This window comes from Podarcis gaigeae, assembly GCF_964106915.1.
Source record: "Podarcis gaigeae genome assembly, chromosome: 16".
Classification (NCBI taxonomy): domain Eukaryota; kingdom Metazoa; phylum Chordata; class Lepidosauria; order Squamata; family Lacertidae; genus Podarcis; species Podarcis gaigeae.
In genome coordinates this window covers 39,098,848-39,116,051 of record NC_139693.1, presented here as the reverse complement: position 1 = coordinate 39,116,051, position 17,204 = coordinate 39,098,848, and the positions used below count along the sequence as shown (strand labels likewise).

Below are 17,204 nucleotides of genomic sequence, written 5' to 3'. Positions count from 1 at the left end.
TGGCATGCGGCTTCGCTCGGCAGGGGAAGCGGAGGACTCAAAGCACCACCACCCCCGTCACCCATTCCGTAGCCTTTAAAAAGGCTCCTTCGCGGGCCGGGGGGGAGCGCAAAAGGTGCCAGCCGAGTCACCATGTCCATGGGTTTCAGCGCCCATGGTTTTTGAGGGTCCCCGCGTCGCCGGCGTGGTAGGACCCAGCCCCTGCCGAGCAGGCTCCCTCCGGAGCTCGGAGGGAGTCCGCCATTCGGCGATGGTGCCAACCCGGAAGTCAGGGGAATGGACTCCTTTGGGAGGTGGTGGACTCCCCTTCCTTGGAGGTTTTTAAGCAGAGGTTGAGTGGCCATCTATCACAGATGCTTTAGCCGAGATGCCTGCATTGTAGAGGGTTGGACTAGATGACCCTTGGTTCCTCTTCCAACTATACAATTCTATGATTCTATGATACACTTGGGACTGTGATTTAATTCCAAACAATTTTTCAGAAATGGAGGTGTAATTAGTCTTGAACTAGAAGAAACTGGCCATGTTAAGTTTTTGTGGAATTCCCTGTTCCCTCTGCTTAACAGTCTCAGCAGTGACACTTGTTTGCTGTGGCTCCATTTAGGATTCTCTCCATAGGAAAACAGCAGGACTGCACACAGAGAGAGAGAGAGCTCATTGAAGAACAAAATACTTTTTATGTCGCCTGTTGATCTCATGAGTCTCCATTTATGGTGGTTAAATCAAGGAGCAGCCAGGAACAGATGACAAACCCCTTGCAAATATATGGAGAGATGTAATCCGTGTCAGTGGAGGAAAGAAGCTGAATGCTGAGCAAAGAAATAGTAGGAATAGTAAAGCAAAAGTGGAAATGAGAGGACAGTTGCAGTGCAAATTAGTGGATGAACACTGAGAGCGTTTCTCTGCTCAGTGGGTTTTGTTCTCAGTCTGTTTGCTGTAACCTACTCAGACCTTGGTGTGCTATAGTGGCTACTTCAAAAACTTTGTATGTACTGTATTTAGAATGCCAAGCTTATTGGGGCCACTGTGGTTTGCCTGGTATCTAGGTGCTTACAGTGGTTAATGCAGAGAAGGAAGAGCATGTCAGAGGCTGGGTGTCCAGTGCTCATCCCATCCAGTCCTAAGAGGCCACAGAGTTTGTGCTGTTCAGTCTTCTTCCTGCCCAAGTCACTCACTTGTCTGTTCCCCATGCTGCAGACAGGGGCAGTTCTGGAGCAGCAAGAGCTATGAAGAGGCACATCAGGATGCCCATCTGTCATGGGGGGGGGGGGATGTTCATTTTCCAGGTGTCTTCTGGGTCTGCCTCCTGCACTTTTGCTTTTTTATTGCACAGTAAAATACAGGGTGCTTCTGGGTGAGTTACTCTTCTGAATGTCCATTTGCTACTCCCTGTGGAGGAAGGAAAAAAACAGGAGAGTGCAAATTCTCTTGGAAATAAGCAGAGGCTTTGATAGGCAGAAATTCAATAAGTGCAGGATGGAAAGAGAAGGCAGATTTCTAGAAATCCTTTCAGGGCTGAATGTCTCTTCTTGCGAGCACTGGAATGTAAACTGAGCTCAAACAACCCATAAGCAGAACCTCAGTTTACTAATGAACCAAAAATGCCCTAATTCTGATCCCCATCCTCTGTTCCATGGAGTCAGTACCGAGGAATGTGAAAAGTTAATTTTGTTCTCTAAAAATAGTTTTAACTTTCAAAATTAAGTTGCATTCTTTCCAGACATCATTATAAATAGCAAAAAAACAACAACCACCAACCCTCCCCCCCCCCCGCGACATTCAGAGGTTTAGTTTTCTGTTGTCTGTTTTTTCTCCTTCCAAGTCTTGGGACTAAAGAGCAATTGGTGAACCTAAAGTGATGGGGGAGGATGTCAATAGATGTGCATTCTCTTGGGGGCAGTTGAGGTCGTCTTGGCCCTGGCACAAATTACAGCAGCTGCATGCAGGTTATGAGAAAGATGGATATCCTGGGCTGCAAGAGTAAACCTGTTCCAGGCGCAAATCCCATTTCCCCATAGGACATGCAATATATGGGGTGGGAATGTGTAAATGCCTGGCACAGGCCCTGGAGACAAGAGCAAGTTCCCAGTAGTCTTGGCTGGGGTGGGGGAAGCAAAAGAGGAATCCCATCCTGCCTTCCCCAGTGGAAAGCTACAACACCCGCCTGAGAGGATTTATCGTTCTTACGATTCCCAGCTGGAAGAATTTTCTGTCCCAGGCTTCCAGTCCCTTTTAGTCAACTGTGAAACTGTCATTTTGCTCAGATGACAGAGCCAAGAGTTGCAATGATTTCAGTGTATTCAAAGGATCATTATAGGCTGCTGAAGTAGGAGGGTTCAAGTTTGTTGTTTTTCTATCATCCAGTGAATTCCTTTGGGGTTTTCAGCTTACCTTGATGACTCACAGATTTATAGAAGCTTAGATGTGTGAAACCAGTGTCCTTCAGCGCATAGTCTCGTAGGCTTTATATGCAGGACACTCCTCTCCAATTCCCCTTTGGCCATATAGCTCTCTGCCAGGCTTCAGAAAATTCATTCCTAGTCATGTAATCTACCTTATAAGATGGTGACAAATGGAATATAATAGGTTTTTATCACTTTCCTAGACCCTTGAAATAAGACAGGATATACAACAAATACGTGTTTTAACAGTAAATAATAATAATAATAATAATAATAATAATAATAATAATAATGAATCATCTACTCAAGAGTCCATTGGAATTGTGACTAAAAAGCCTCAGACCCTCACCTGCAACTTGGGTATAATGATATGGAGCTGCCTTACAGGGCTCTTGTAAATTTGACTGGCACACAGAGTAAGTACTACTTTGAACACTCTAAAAGTGCTGGGGTGTATGGGGTGCTAAGGGCGGGAAAGTACCTCTGGTGGGGGACACATCATGCTCCTTCTGCGGCAGTTTGTCCGCCATTGGTCCCCACCCTGCATTCAACTCTCTCCCGTGGCTCCTAGAAGCTGTCAGCATATGACAGTAGCCACAGTTCCAGGAAATGACTTAACTGGCCGGCAGAACCAGGTAAGGGGAACCAATGGCTCTCAAACCCTCAGTGAGTCAGGAACTTCCCTTGCATGTGAAGACAGGCTCTGGCAGATTCGGTGGATGAGGCCAGTAGTGGGTCTAACAGCAAGAAGGCAGTTTATGCACGTGCTGTAGAGGGAAATGAGGGGCAGATGGGGCTCAACAACATGGGAAGGTAGCTCATCTAGAATAAGGAAAACTCTGATCCTAGACTTCCGCTGCGTTGCAGCTATACACAACTGTGATAAAGGCTTTGAGAGTAAACTCCAAGGAAAAACCCATACCTGCTGACTTGCGGGACATTTTTGGAAGGAGAAAGGGTTAAGGAGTAAACCCTACACAAATCTGGAGTGGAGTCCCTAAAACAGTTGGATGGTGCCTTCCAGCAACTCCTGCAGCCAAGCTGATGCTGAACATATTGCTCTGCTTCGCTTTGGACCACATCAGTGGAGCCAAGAGTGGGAGTCTTGTTGCCTAGCAGCCCAGGACCTCCATACACGCTGCCCAGGCTTGCTCCCCAGAGAGGAGCAGTCACGAGTTCCCGGTCTCTGCAGCCACAGCAGGTGCCGTGATTCTCCAGCATTTTGACTTCACATCCGCAGGTTCTTTGTAAATAATGTGTATGTGCGTATGTATGTGTTTATTTTATCTTCTTCTTTAGGGAACAATACACCCGGATGATCACGGAACAAGAAAACCTTGGAAAGGTAATAATAGGTTATTATTTTAAAAATATTCCCTTTCAGTTTTAGAAATGCTACATTTCATGCCTGTCATTAGTTTATTCTGGTCCTTATGCACAGCCTCCCAAAAACCATTCTGTTGCAGCTGGGAGAAATTGGCTTCTCAAAATAAAATAGGGAAACAGTTCTGAAGTCGGTTTCCTATAGATAATGCTTAAGCTGCTTGACTATCTTTTACAAACAGCACATTCCCCAGGAACCCTGGGGATAAGATATTGTAATGCAGGCGACACTTTGGTAGATCAAATTTGAAGTGGTATATACAGAAACTGGCTGAAGATGATACATTTCCCAGCTGTTGTCCTTGGTGTTTTTATAGAAAGTAACTGAAGTGCTTTTGAGATAGCTGCGTTGACTAAGACCCTTGCTGAGTTCTGTACATTTTTAATCGTCTTCTGTAAAGTTAAGAATTGCACAAATAATTCCTTTTTCTTAACTTCTTTCTTTAACGTTTCCCTTATAAATTCAGTTATGCAAGTGTTATACTTTTAAGGACAGAATTCCTTGTAAGATTAATTTCATTTTTTTCTTTATGTTCTAGAGTTAGTCTGGTGTGGTGGTGAGAGGGTCAGACTAGGACATGGGAGGCTTTAAAACCCAACTTAGCCATGAAGCTCACTAGGATGACCAGTCACTGTCTTTAAGCCTAACCTCTACCTTAAGGGGTTGTTGTGGGGATTAAATGGGGGGGGGGGGACCATGTGTGCCACCTGGAGCTCCTTGGAGAAAAAGGTGGGGTATAAATGAGGTTCTTGTTGTTGTCATTATTATTCATTCCAGATTACAAAGCAGACTACAGAGCAGTGACTAATATGTTTGTAGTCCTGATAACAGTGCATTTTGAATTGCCTTTTAACCCTGTTTTAGATCTTCTTTGCAGAATTGTCATCAAAAATTGTCTTCTATTATTTCAACATACACAAAGCACACACACAAAACATACATAAAACACTTAATCTATGTGTTTTTTTAGTGCTAAGCATGGAGCTCAGATTTAGGGGACAGGCTGTAGCTCACAGGCTGAGCACTCTGCATATGCATGCTGAGTTCTGCCCCAACAGTGGCTGCCCCAGTCAATTCAGGATCTTGTAATGCCACACAGACAAAGTAGCAGCAATTGAATTATTATTATTAAAATCCCACCCATCTGGCTAGGTTTCCCCAGCTTCTCTGGACAGCTTACAGCATATATAAAAACATAATGAAGCATCAAACATTAAAAACTTCCCTAAACAGGGCTGCCTTCAAATGTCTTCTAAAAGTTGTGTAGTTGTTTATTTCCTTGACATCTGAAGGAAGGGTGTTCCACTACTGAGAAGGCCCTCTGCCTGATTCTCTGTAACTTCAGTTCTTGCAGTGAGTGAACCACCAGAAAGCCCTCGAAGGAGGACCTCAGTGTCCGGGGCTGAACAATGGGGAGATGCTCCTTTGGGTGTGCTGGGTCGAGGCCAGGATCTCTTATTCAGAGAAATAAATGTTTGTGCCCCACTGTGAGGTAACTGTTGTAACTCTGAAACATTTCTTGGAATGATTTTGACTGTTCTTTTGAGTAACAGAAACTGCGAGAGAAGCAGAAGAGTGTGCGGGAAAGCCACGGTCCAAATCTGAAGCAAGTGAAAATGTGGCGAGATTTCCAGCTGCTCATGGAGTGCAAGAAGGAATGTTTCCTCAAGCAGCAAAACCAAGCATCCATTGGCCAGGTCATTCAGGAAGGAGGAGAGGACCGGCTGGTCTTGTGAATCCCAGCCATACTCAGCATCAGTTCTGTTGTGAAAATTGGTCTAGTTCTACAACTGTTTTTAACAAAAGTTAGATTTCTGGTTGCTGTTGTTCAGGGGCTCAGCTGCTGTTCAGCTACAACGGCTGTTTGGAAAAGTCCCAGCCTAAATAGAATGGCAATGGTTTCCCAGTTTGACTGGGAGCCTTTTCAATCGCTCCTTGTATTAAAGAGAGAAAATAACTCTCATTCTACAGGTACTGCAGATGCAAAGTTGCTCTATCACTTGGAGGCCAGTTTAAGCAGTGGGACGGGCTTCTTGTTCAATTACTGCATTGAAATGGGCTTATGGGCAAAGGTCTAGTGCATGTGTTGAGCTGAAAGCTGGCTGTTTTCACAGAGAAACCAAGATAAATGATACTCCCTCCCCAGGCCCAAAAAGTTCTGCAGCTTCTACAGCCAAGCAGCAGGATATACTGTGACACAGAGCCAAACTGGCATGCAAGAAGTCCACTCACCCCATTTAGTCATGCCCAAACCTGGCATATTGCTTCTCTTGGTACTGGGGAAAGGATGCTCATTTATCTTCCAAGGGCAGAGCAAGGCTTAAATTCTCAGCATGTTTCTTAAAATGCATTTTTTGCATCAAAATATGTGCATGCCTATACTTTCATCAGGTGTCATCTTTAAATGGCCACTCCCCCTGGAGAGCTGCGGTGGAGTATAGAAGCAACAGGCAAAGTTTGCTTTGGGGAAGCAAAGTGTGGCCAGTTAAGAGCCTCTGATCCCTGCCATTAGACTTCTCATGAGTCTGCCTGGCTCCCTTGAGATAAGCAAAGGGTGTGTAAAGAAAATTTACTAGTTGGACTCAAACTAGTAAATTTAGTCCTTGGACTAAAACTGAGGTGCAGGAACTTCCAGAAGTTTCCTTGCTTCCCTTAAGCCTTTGACCTATAGCGAAGTCTTTTAGAAACATATGAAAAGGAGTTATTCTAACCTTTTCTAGCTTTGTTAGAACAATGGCATTTTAACATTCCCTGTAGCTTTCTGCTCTCTGCCTAATTTTTCCTGGTAGATATTAAATTAATGTATTTCATTAATGTAGCCACAGAGACAATAAAGGCTAACATTCCCATTGTTCTTCTTCTGTACGCTTGTTCAGTTCCCCATTGTCCATACTTAATAAAGAACAGGAGTTTATTGGTTGTCAGGCTCCACTTCACCTCTCAGAGTTACTCTTTTGAGAAGTCCAAAGGCTTTGCTTTCTGACTCGGGGCCAAATGCTGTCAGCATCTGACCCTTCTGCGTCAGATATGGAACAGGTGATCTTAAAAGAAACCATACACAGAGTCCAAGACCTTGCTGCTCTATTGTCTTACTCTTTAACAAGAAATGGTGTGACAGAGTTAAGTGCTGATTTGAATCGGGAGCTATAAACCCTCGCCACCTCCACCAGTGAGAAAACATGCATTACTGAATGAAAAACTAGAGAGCCATAGAAAGAGCAGGCTCTGAAGAGTGTACATGAGTTATGGACCTGTTTTCAACCACCTGTTTGCTGCATTTATGCTTTACATTTTTAGATAAATCTCCCCCCGCTCTTACACTTATACACCTAAAAATTGTGAGATCTGGGTTGGTCTCATCTCTGCTAGGTACTGTGGTTGTGCTCCACTTCCTCGACTCCAGCCTTCCCTACTCTCAAATGAAAATTGCAATCTGCAACATGTGGTTTTGTGTGGGCAAATGTGACAAACTTGTACAGTTCTTAAATGTATAAAATATGTCAGAAATTATTTGAAAACTTTCATTTCCATATGATGCAGATGTAATGCAAATATGCTTAATTTGAATAGTTTTTCTGAAAAAGAATTTGGTATTTGCAGGACCAAAAAGTGATTTTTAACCCTGAAGACTGAGTGATAGTCATTGGTACACTCATGTCTGCAAAATCCTGGTATTCCTTCTTCATTATTCTTTGTGCTGGTGGAACCAACAGTAAAGTGTCTGAGTTTTCAAAGGAAGGATCAGTCAGCCGGTTTCTGAAACCTAGGTCTCTGGGGGAGATAAATTAAGCAGGGTCTAATTTAAAGCACAGTTGGAGGAGAGGAAAGGGTTAGCATGCTTCTAAGTGTGAGAAAATGTATTTGGTGGGAGGAGAGAAATGTAAATAGCCAGTGCCCAAGGCAATCTCAGTGGAAATAGAGCTGCAAAGTAGCTCTGATTCTGCCTCTGAGGTATTTTTGAGGCCTAAATAGCAGCTTGATAGGACTTGGGAGGTTCACTGCCATTTGAAAATCCACCCCGGAGCCCTTAAATCATATTTATTACCCACTAAATCATTTAGCCATCCTACGACACAGCCTGTGGCCACAGCAGTGAGCACTTTTGAAATCTCAGGCCAGTGGTTAGAAATAAGACTGAAATTCCCTTTCTGGCTTCTCATGTCAACAGCAGAGAGATTCGAGGAAGATTTGGGTTGTAATTTGCTTTCCCCCCCCCCCCCCTCCATCTGCAGAAAGTAGTCAGATTGTAACACCTGTTGACATTATGCAGAAAAGTTAAGAATGCCAGTTGCTGGAATCCCTCTTGCCCTGTTTGTGGGCTCCCCCTGGGGCATCTGCTTGGCCACTGGGAGAATAGGAGGCTGGACTAGATGGGCCACTGGCCAGATGCAGCAGCCAGGCTCCTAAGTACTTATAGAATCATAGAATCATAGAAGAGTTGGAAGAGACCCCAAGGGCCATTGAGTCCAACCCCCTGCCAAGCAGGAAACACCATCAGAGCACTCCTGACATATGGTTGTCAAGCCTCTGCTTAAAGACCTCCAAAGAAGGAGACTCCACCACACTCCTTGGCAGCAAATTCCACTGTCAAACAGCTCTTACTGTCAGGAAGTTCTTCCTAATGTTTAGGTGGAATCTTCTTTCTTGTAGTTTGGATCCATTGCTCCGTGTCCGCTTCTCTGGAGCAGCAGAAAACAACCTTTCTCCCTCCTCTATGTGACATCCTTTTATATATTTGAACATGGCTATCATATCACCCCTTAACCTCCTCTTCTCCAGGCTAAACATGCCCAGCTCCCTTAGCCGTTCCTCATAAGGCATTGTTTCCAGGCCTTTGACCATTTTGGTTGCCCTCCTCTGGACACGTTCCAGTTTGTCAGTGTCCTTCTTGAACTGTGGTGCCCAGAACTGGACACAGTACTCCAGGTGAGGTCTGACCAGAGCAGAATACAGTGGCACTATTACTTCCCTTGATCTAGATGCTATACTCTTATTGATGCAGCCCAGAATTACATTGGCTTTTTTAGCTGCCGCATCACACTGTTGGCTCATGTCAAGTTTGTGGTCAACCAAGACTCCTAGATCCTTTTCACATGTACCGCTCTCAAGCCAGGTGTCACCCATCTTGTATTTGTGCCTCTCATTTTTTTTTGCCCAAGTGCAATACTTTACATTTCTCCCTGTTAAAATTCATCTTGTTTGTTTTGGCCCAGTTCTCTAATCTGTCAAGGTCGTTTTGAAGTGTGATCCTGTCCTCTGGGGTGTTAGCCACCCCTCCCAGTTTGGTGTCATCTGCAAATTTGATCAGGATGCCCTTGAGTCCATCATCCAAGTCGTTGATAAAGATGTTGAATAAGACCGGGCCCAAGACAGAACCCTGTGGCACCCCACTAGTCACTCTTCTCCAGGATGAAGAGGAACCATTGATGAGCACCCTTTGGGTTTGGTCAGTCAGCCAGTTACAAATCCACTGAGTGGTAGCATAGTCAAGACCGCATTTTATCAGCTTCTTTACAAGAATATCATGGGGCACCTTGTCAAATGCCTTGCTGAAATCAAGGTAGGCTACATCCACTGCGTTCCCTTCATCTACCAGGGTTGTAATTCTGTCAAAAAACGAGATCAGGTTAGTCTGACATGACTTATTTTTCAGAAATCCATGCTGACTATTGGTGATCACAGCATTCCTTTCTAGGTGCTCGCAGACTGTTTGCTTAATGATCTGCTCCAGAATCTTCCCTGGTACAGATCCAGGCGCTCACCATTGATGGGGAACTTCAGAGTCTCTGTGCTTTCTTGCAGGGGAGGGGGTCTTCAACTTCAAACCGGACTGGGGCCAGACAGCTGTTCAAGTGGAGTATTCTTCCTTCAGCACTGGCAATGGAACAGTGTTTTCATACAGAGACATTCTACCACACAGGCACCTAAAATCCCAGGTGGAGATTTATCAACTTCGTAAGAAGTAGACCCAAACGCCCTTGAGGAATGTAGCTCAGGAGCATCCTTGTAATCTGCTTAATATACCTAGTGTAACGGCCAACACCACCAAAGAGGATGTGTCTAGTTTAAGAAAATAATACCTTTGTCATGAACTCTCCAGGTAGCCTGGCACGCTCATCATCAGCTTCTTCCCCCTCACCTTCAACGTTTCCTGGACAGAGACAACTGTTAACATGCTCTTGTCACATCCGTAAAGTGCTGCAGTTTCCGAGGCAGTATGCCTCTAGATACCAATTGCTGGCAACTACAGGATGGAAGATGGGACGCGGGTGGCGCTGTGGGTTAAACCACAGAGCCTAGGACTTGCCGATCAGAAGGCTGGCAATTCAAATCCCCGCGATGGGCTGAGCTCCCGTTGCTCGGTCCCTGCTCCTGCCAACCTAGCAGTTTGAAAGCATGTCAAAGTGCAAGTAGATAAATACCTTCTCTGGCGGGAAGGTAAACGGCATTTCCATGTGCTGCTCTGGTTTCGCCAGAAGCGGCTTAGTCATGCTGGCCACACGACCCGGAAGCTGTACGCCGGCTCCCTAAGCCAATAAAGCGAGATGAGCGCCGCAACCCCAGAGTTGGCCACGATTGGACCTAATGGTCAGGGGTCCCTTTACCTTTACCTTTACAGGAGGGAAGAGTGCTCCTATGATTGGGTCCTGCTTGTGGGCATCTGTTTGGCCTCTGTGGGAGCAGGATGCCGGACTCTTCTGTATGTTTTTAAGCTTCCGTTGCATCTGCTTGTGTAAGGCTCACAATGGTTTGTTCTGCAAAAAAAGACCTCTGCTCCCCAGGAGGGGGGCAGTCTAAAATTGAAAGTGGGAAAGAAGAGTAGCAAAGTTAAAATGGGTGTGAATGCAGTTCTAGTCAAGCTTGGCTACAGTTGGAGGTAAGGATTTAAGGAGTTGAAGCCAGAGGTCTCTCAGAAAAGGTAGGTTTTGAGGCAGGAGTTGAAGGGAAGGGACGGCAGGAGATTTGATAGGAGATGGAGTCAGTGTCCATGGAACCACCTCTAAACCACACAGCCCCAAAGTGACAGCACATCTCAAACACATGCATTTGTGATCATCTTTCCTCAACATACTCTGCAAACTGAAGTGCACCTATAACTCTTAGAGCATCTGTATGCTTCCAGCAGGTTAGCAGACAAGCTTTGCAAAAGCCCTATTGAAATGAACAAGGGCACTACCTTGACTGAATGATTCATTTAAGGTTTAGAGGAGCAAGTGAGAGAGTAGAAGCCTCGATCAATTTCTGGACTTAAAGAACATACAGGAAAAATCTCAAAATGTTTTACTGATGCTTATTGGAATGGTGTCTGTGGCACAGTTTCTTTTGCCCTAATGCAAAGAGAAATATATATATAAAGGCAGAGAGAGGAGGTTTTGCAGTAGCAGCACTTTTTGGATTGCACCCCAAAACACACCATGCTGCTTTCTCAGAGGTCCTTTGTCCCTGCTGCGTCATTCCTGTTGCCCTCCAGAAGGGCAAACTGATTACGCACTTCAGCAGCATCAGAAATGACTTTCTCAGCTGAAGCAGAAAATTATAATTATCCAAAGAAAAGAAAAACTGGAGGAAGGGATAAAGTGGCTATCTTTAGCTTCTGTGCAAGTGGACAGTCAATAATGTGACTTTAATGGTTTTTGTTCAGTGACTATTTTTTCCAACCTGTTAGAGATTTGATAGGCGTTTCATGGGAGGAGAGTGGGAGAATTCTGACAGCTCCTTCAGCTTATCGCTTTTCCTATTAGCATTAATACTCTAACCAGCTAATACATGATATTACACACGGCTTGGAAAATCACCTGCTTCTTACTGGTGACGTTCCAAAGAACATGTAAGAAACAATTTAATGTCTGTTAAATGTACATTTTGAATATCCTGAACCCCTGGGAGCCTGCTCATATGTGACCACATATCCAGGAATAGCTCACTTCTGCATTAATTTGTTTATACACTGAGGGGGTTAAAAAGAAATTGCAGTGAGCCGTCCGGCAATAAGTGCAGGGACATGTAGATGTAATAATGTCTTTAACTGAGTCTGAAGTCCAATTTAAACATGGTAGCAGACAAGCCTAGAAAGATTACCCACTTGGGGTCCCAGGCACCTAAACCAGGCCTCCATCTGCCAAGTGCAAGCCAGCACAGCATCTGCCCAGGCCACAAATCCCTGGTGTGTTAGTTCTTCAGGTGAGGCAACTGGGCTTAGACATGATACTTCGCACGTGGGACTCTGCAAGGGCACATTATTTAGGGAAGTTTTAAATGTTTGATGTTTTATCATGTTTTTAATATTCTGTTGGGAGCCGCTCAGAGTGGGGGAGGCCCGGCCACATGGGTGGGGTGAAAGTAATAAATTATTAATATTTATGAATACCCCAGCATGCCCCCACCTTTAAATCAAGCCTCTATCTCAAGAGGGAATAGTCCTAGATCTGTCTGGATGCTTCAGCTGAGATTCCTGCCTGGCAACGGCTATTAGCCATGATAGCTAAATGCAACCTCCATATTCAAGTACTGTCTGCCCACTATTGGAAACAATACTGGGCTATATTGGCTTTTCTGATCAAGCAGATCTCTCCTACGTTCCATTATATTCTCACTGTGAATCTCAGGTGCTGAGGTCAGCCGGCCGCCTCCTCCCTGCTTTGCATGAGCGTTTCCAGAGTCATCTGGCTGGCCATTGTTTGGATGGAATGCTGGACAGGGTGGTTTAAAGTGCCAGACCTTTTTCAGCTGACATAGCAAGGCAGTTCTTCTTCTTTGGCGATCACTCGTAGCCGAGTAAGATTGTCTTCCATAAACACGGTTTTAACAATGAGTCTGTAAGTGACTGGGGAGGCCAATTCTGGATCCACACGTCCTTCCACAGTGGGGAAATATGTTCCCGGGCGGGAGTTGATCATGGTGTGGGTTTGCCAAGCGTGCCTTCCTTCTAGCACATTTCTCCCTTGTGTCCTGAGTTTGAGTGTCTTTGAAGCCCATGACACCTTTGGTAAAGGCTGTGCTCCAACTGGAGCGCTCGCAGGCAAGTGTATCCCAGTTGGCAGTGTTTATACTACATTTTTAAAGATTTGCCTTGAGACAGTCTTTAAATCTCTTTTGTTGACCACTAACATTACACTTTCCATTTTTAAGTTCGGATTAGAGTAGTTATTATGTACAGTTGTTATGTACCTATGAAATAATAAACCATAAAACCATGTAAGGTAAAGGTAAAGGTACCCCTGCCCGTACGGGCCAGTCTTGACATACTCTAGGGTTGTGCGCTCATCTCACTCTAGAGGCCGGGAGCCAGCGCTGTCCGCAGACACTTCCGGGTCACGTGGCCAGCGTGACAAGCTGCATCTGGCGAGCCAGCGCAGCACACGGAACACCATTTACCTTCCCGCTGGTAAGCGGTCCCTATTTATCTACTTGCACCCTGGGGTGCTTTCGAACTGCTAGGTTGGCAGGCGCTGGGACCAAACGACGGGAGCGCACCCGCCGCGGGGATTCGAACCGCCGACCTGACGATCGGCAAGTCCTAGGCACTGAGGTTTTACCCACAGCGCCACCCGCGTCCCACTAAACCATGTACTTTATGCAAATAATATCTACAGATTGTGCATAAACTATTCACTTCATTCAGCTGTTTTGAATTGGTTAAAGTGCTTAGTTCACATGCTGCAGTTTTCAAATCCCTTTTTTTCTGTTATAAGATATGCCTTAAGTCATTTAGTGACAGGTAATCTAAGACTACAAATGTGCTGAGTGAGAGAATCATTTTACTTGAATAAAACATTTTTGGACATTTCTTGGCAGTTTCAAATCAGCAAAAAATATTTGACTGTTGACTGCCATACGAGGCTGGAAAATAAACATTCGGCACCCAAACTGCAGTGTTCAGACAGGCCTAGAGCATGAGCATAACTCGCCCTGCATCGCTGTGCTTCATTATGAAGAGCCTTCGGCTACATGAGCTTGCAACTATTATGGTATTTTCTTGCATCAGTTGTGAGGGAAAGCCTTCAAAGTGCCAAACAGTTTGGGATAAAGGTACCCCTGCCCGTACGGGCCAGTCGTGTTGTGCGCCCATCTCACTTAAGAGGCCGAGGGCCAGCGCTGTCCAGAGACACTTCCGGGTCACGTGGCCAGAATGACGAAGCTGCTCTGGCGAGCCAGCACCAGTGCAGCACACAGAAACGCCGTTTACCTCCCCGCTATAAAGCGGTACCTATTTATCTACTTGCACCCGGGGGTGCTTTCGAACTGCTAGGTTGGCAGGCGCTGGGACCAAACGACGGGAGTGCACCCCGCCGCGGGGATTCGAACCGCCGACCATACGATCGGCAAGTCCTAGGCACTGAGGTTTTACCCACAGCGCCACCCGCATACCGTTTGGGATAAAACTTGGGTTCAAAAATTCCCACACAGCATGATGAATTCAACAGAGTGAGCTTATTTTTCACTGATTTCATTTCAGAATTTATAAACCAACCTACAGAGAATACCCAAGCAGTGTACAAAAAACAACATTAATCTAATACAGATCATAAAACAGTACTGATACCTAAAAACCAACAAGAATTTAGGGCTGATGGGTGCAGAGCCACAGTCTCCCTCTCCCTGATATAGGTGCTTTATAAAAGGTAAAGGTAAAGGTACCCCTGCCCGTACGGGCCAGTCTTGACAGACTCTGGGGTTGTGCGCCCATCTCACTCAAGAGGCCAGGGGCCAGCGCTGTCCGGAGACACTTCCGGGTCACGTGGCCAGCGTGACATCGCTGCTCTGGTGAGCCAGAGCCGCACACGGAAACACCGTTTACCTTCCCGCTGGTAAGCGGTCCCTATTTATCTACTTGCACCCGGAGGTGCTTTCGAACTGCTAGGTTGGCAGGCGCTGGGACCGAGCAGCGGGAGCGCACCCCGCCGCAGGGATTCGAACCGCCGACCTTCCGATCGGCAAGTCCTAGGCGCTGAGGCTTTAACCCACAGCGCCACCTGCGTCCCTTAGGTGCTTTATACACAAGTAAAAAAACACCTTGCATCTATCCCTCTAGCAAAGTGGCAGCTAGTGCAGCACATTTTGGCAGAGGTGTCAAAAGTTATTGATAGGTTGCCTTGAGTTAATCCTTATCTCCCAGCCCAACCAACCTTGTAGGATAGTTTTGAGGTGGAATTGGGCCCATCCCATGCACGTTGCCCTGGGCTCCTGAAGGAAGCAGAGGGATACAGATGCGGTGCCATTTAAGGATGTAAGTGGAAATCAGGAAACTCCCTTCCTTATTAAATTTGTATACCGCCCTTCATCCAAAGATCACAGGGCGGGTCACAACATTAAAAACACCAAATTTACTCCTAGGCTTTGACAAACAAATATTTGTAGATTAAACTTGCTAGGGCAATTTCTATAACCTTTGCCAGAATTAGCACCTTTCCAACAGAAAAATAGTTGGAGCAAGACGCCCGGTATAACATCTTGGTAGCTGACTGTTCTGTTTCCCATTTCCTTCATTTTCCCACTCCTCTGAAAACACTGCCTTTTAATTCTCTTCATGCGGAACCCATTAGCATGCACTTGACACACAGTAGCTCAAGCCTGCCTCTGTTTTTCCTCTCCCACAAATGTTCCCTGCCAGTGAATCTCACCAAATTAAACTGAAGATTCGTCTTAAAAACAACAGCTCTGCACATGTGGTATAGATACACACGCACGCATAGACGCACTGATGCAGATGTACGTGTCAAACCAAGGCAAATGTTATCTCCAGTAAAATAAACAAGGAGTGTGGGCTTAGCCTTGGAATCCATTCTAAAGGCCAGCCATAGCACATGTGACGTAGTAATAAAAACCACAAAGAGCCTTGTGGCATCTTAAAGGCTATCAGTCTGGTGTATGATGCCATAAGCTTCCACAGAGCAGAGCCCACTACATGAAGCATACCGTATTTTTTGCTCTATAAGACTCACCTTTTCCCTCCTAAAAAGTAAGGGGAAATGTGTGTGCGTCTTATGGAGCGAATGCAGGCTGCACAGCTATCCCAGAAGCCAGAACAGCAAGAAGGATCACTGTGCAGCGATCCCTCTTCTTGTTCTGGCTTCTGAGATTCAGAATATTTTTTTTCTTGTTTTCCTAGTCCAAAAACTAGGTGCGTCTTATAGAGCGAAAAAGGTAAAGGTAAAGGACCCCTGACAGTTAAGTCCAGTCGCGAACAACTCAGGGGTTGTGGCGCTTATCCCGCTGACCGAGGGAGCCAGTGTTTGTCCGCAGACAGCTTCTGGGTCATGTGGCCAGCAGGACTAAGCCGCTTCTGGTGAACCAGAGAAGCGCACGGAAACGCCATTTACCTTCCCACCGTAGCGGTACCTATTAATCAAGTTGCTAGGTTGGCAGGAAGGGATTCGAACTGCCGACCTGCTGATCAGCAAGCCCTAGGCTCTGTGGTTTAACCCACAGTGCCACCAGCGTCCCATACATACATACCCAAAAGACAGCTCATCTGAACCATGTCTGGGCTAACAATAAGGAAGAAGGCTGGGACTTGCCTCTTAAACGACCTTAGCACCTCCTAGGAGACCTGAACTCAGAACCCACAGTTGTCCCCACACAAAGGGTCCAAGTGTGATTAGCACTGCAAGTTCCCGCAGGCCCAGAAGGTCTGGTCGGGTGGCAGAGGTCTCGGCTGTTCAGCCAGTGTGGACAGGATTACTACCAGATTGGCATTACCCTGCCCTGCACCCCAGCTGGCTCCCAGCCCAGTCCACCCTTCTGACTGGTCCACAGTCCTACATTAATGCTTCAAAGCTCAGCCTGAGTACTGAGCATTCTGGCTATGAATTTTGCCGTGCAATACAATATTGCGGTGCCTTGATGTGCCTCGTTGCCTTGGAGCCCAGTGCATAAAACTGCTTTCCGAAACTTGATATTCTTGCCTCTCGCCCAGCTCCTTCTAAATACACAGATTAGGTTTGGCTGGGAGGGGGGTGAGCTTCACACTGGCTTGTACCCCATGGTTTGCCTCTGCCTCCCACTTTGCAATCCCCCAAGCCTCCACCTAAGGCAAATCAACATGATAGGGCAATTCTGACATAATGGCTCTAATGATATCCAGGTCAAACGAAAAGTGTTCTGTGAACGGCCCTGAGACCTCCAGGTATGGGGGGGGGGTATATAAATTCAACAAATAATAAAAAAATAATAGTCCCATTCATGTTGACTTGGAATTAAGCCCCACTGAGTGAATGGGGCTGGCTCCAGGTAAGGGTGCATATTATTCCTGCCCAGGAGGGGGGCGGACTAGATTACCCTGTGGGTCCCTTCCAACTCCACAATCCTATGACTGCAGCGTTAGTCTCCCTAGAGAGATTGTGCGGTTTTGCCCAAATGTGCCGTAACTCGGGGAGAGCAGGTGTCTGCAGGCAAAGAATATTCAGGACTGCAGTGGT

At 46.0% G+C, this 17,204-nt stretch overlaps 1 protein-coding gene and 1 long non-coding RNA gene across 3 annotated transcripts in view; one reads left to right on the top strand and one right to left on the bottom strand.

The window, feature by feature from the left end:
* IFT81 (intraflagellar transport 81) overlaps window positions 1-6,717 on the top strand; it is a 49,063-nt gene extending 42,346 nt beyond the window's left edge. For both annotated transcript variants that reach the window (XM_083717228.1, XM_083717229.1), the window contains exons 18-19: window positions 3,702-3,747; window positions 5,340-6,717. In XM_083717228.1, the coding sequence (XP_083573354.1) occupies window positions 3,702-3,747; window positions 5,340-5,522 (229 nt within the window). In that variant the 3' untranslated portion in view covers window positions 5,523-6,717. The remainder of the gene's footprint in view (window positions 1-3,701; window positions 3,748-5,339) is intronic.
* On the bottom strand, window positions 687-10,234 carry LOC310834337. The gene is made up of 2 exons (XR_014559201.1): window positions 9,549-10,234; window positions 687-1,389 (listed from the first exon to the last, which is right to left on the bottom strand). It is a non-coding gene; the product is annotated as an uncharacterized lncRNA (long non-coding RNA).
* Between the last annotated feature and the right edge of the window lie 6,970 nt (window positions 10,235-17,204).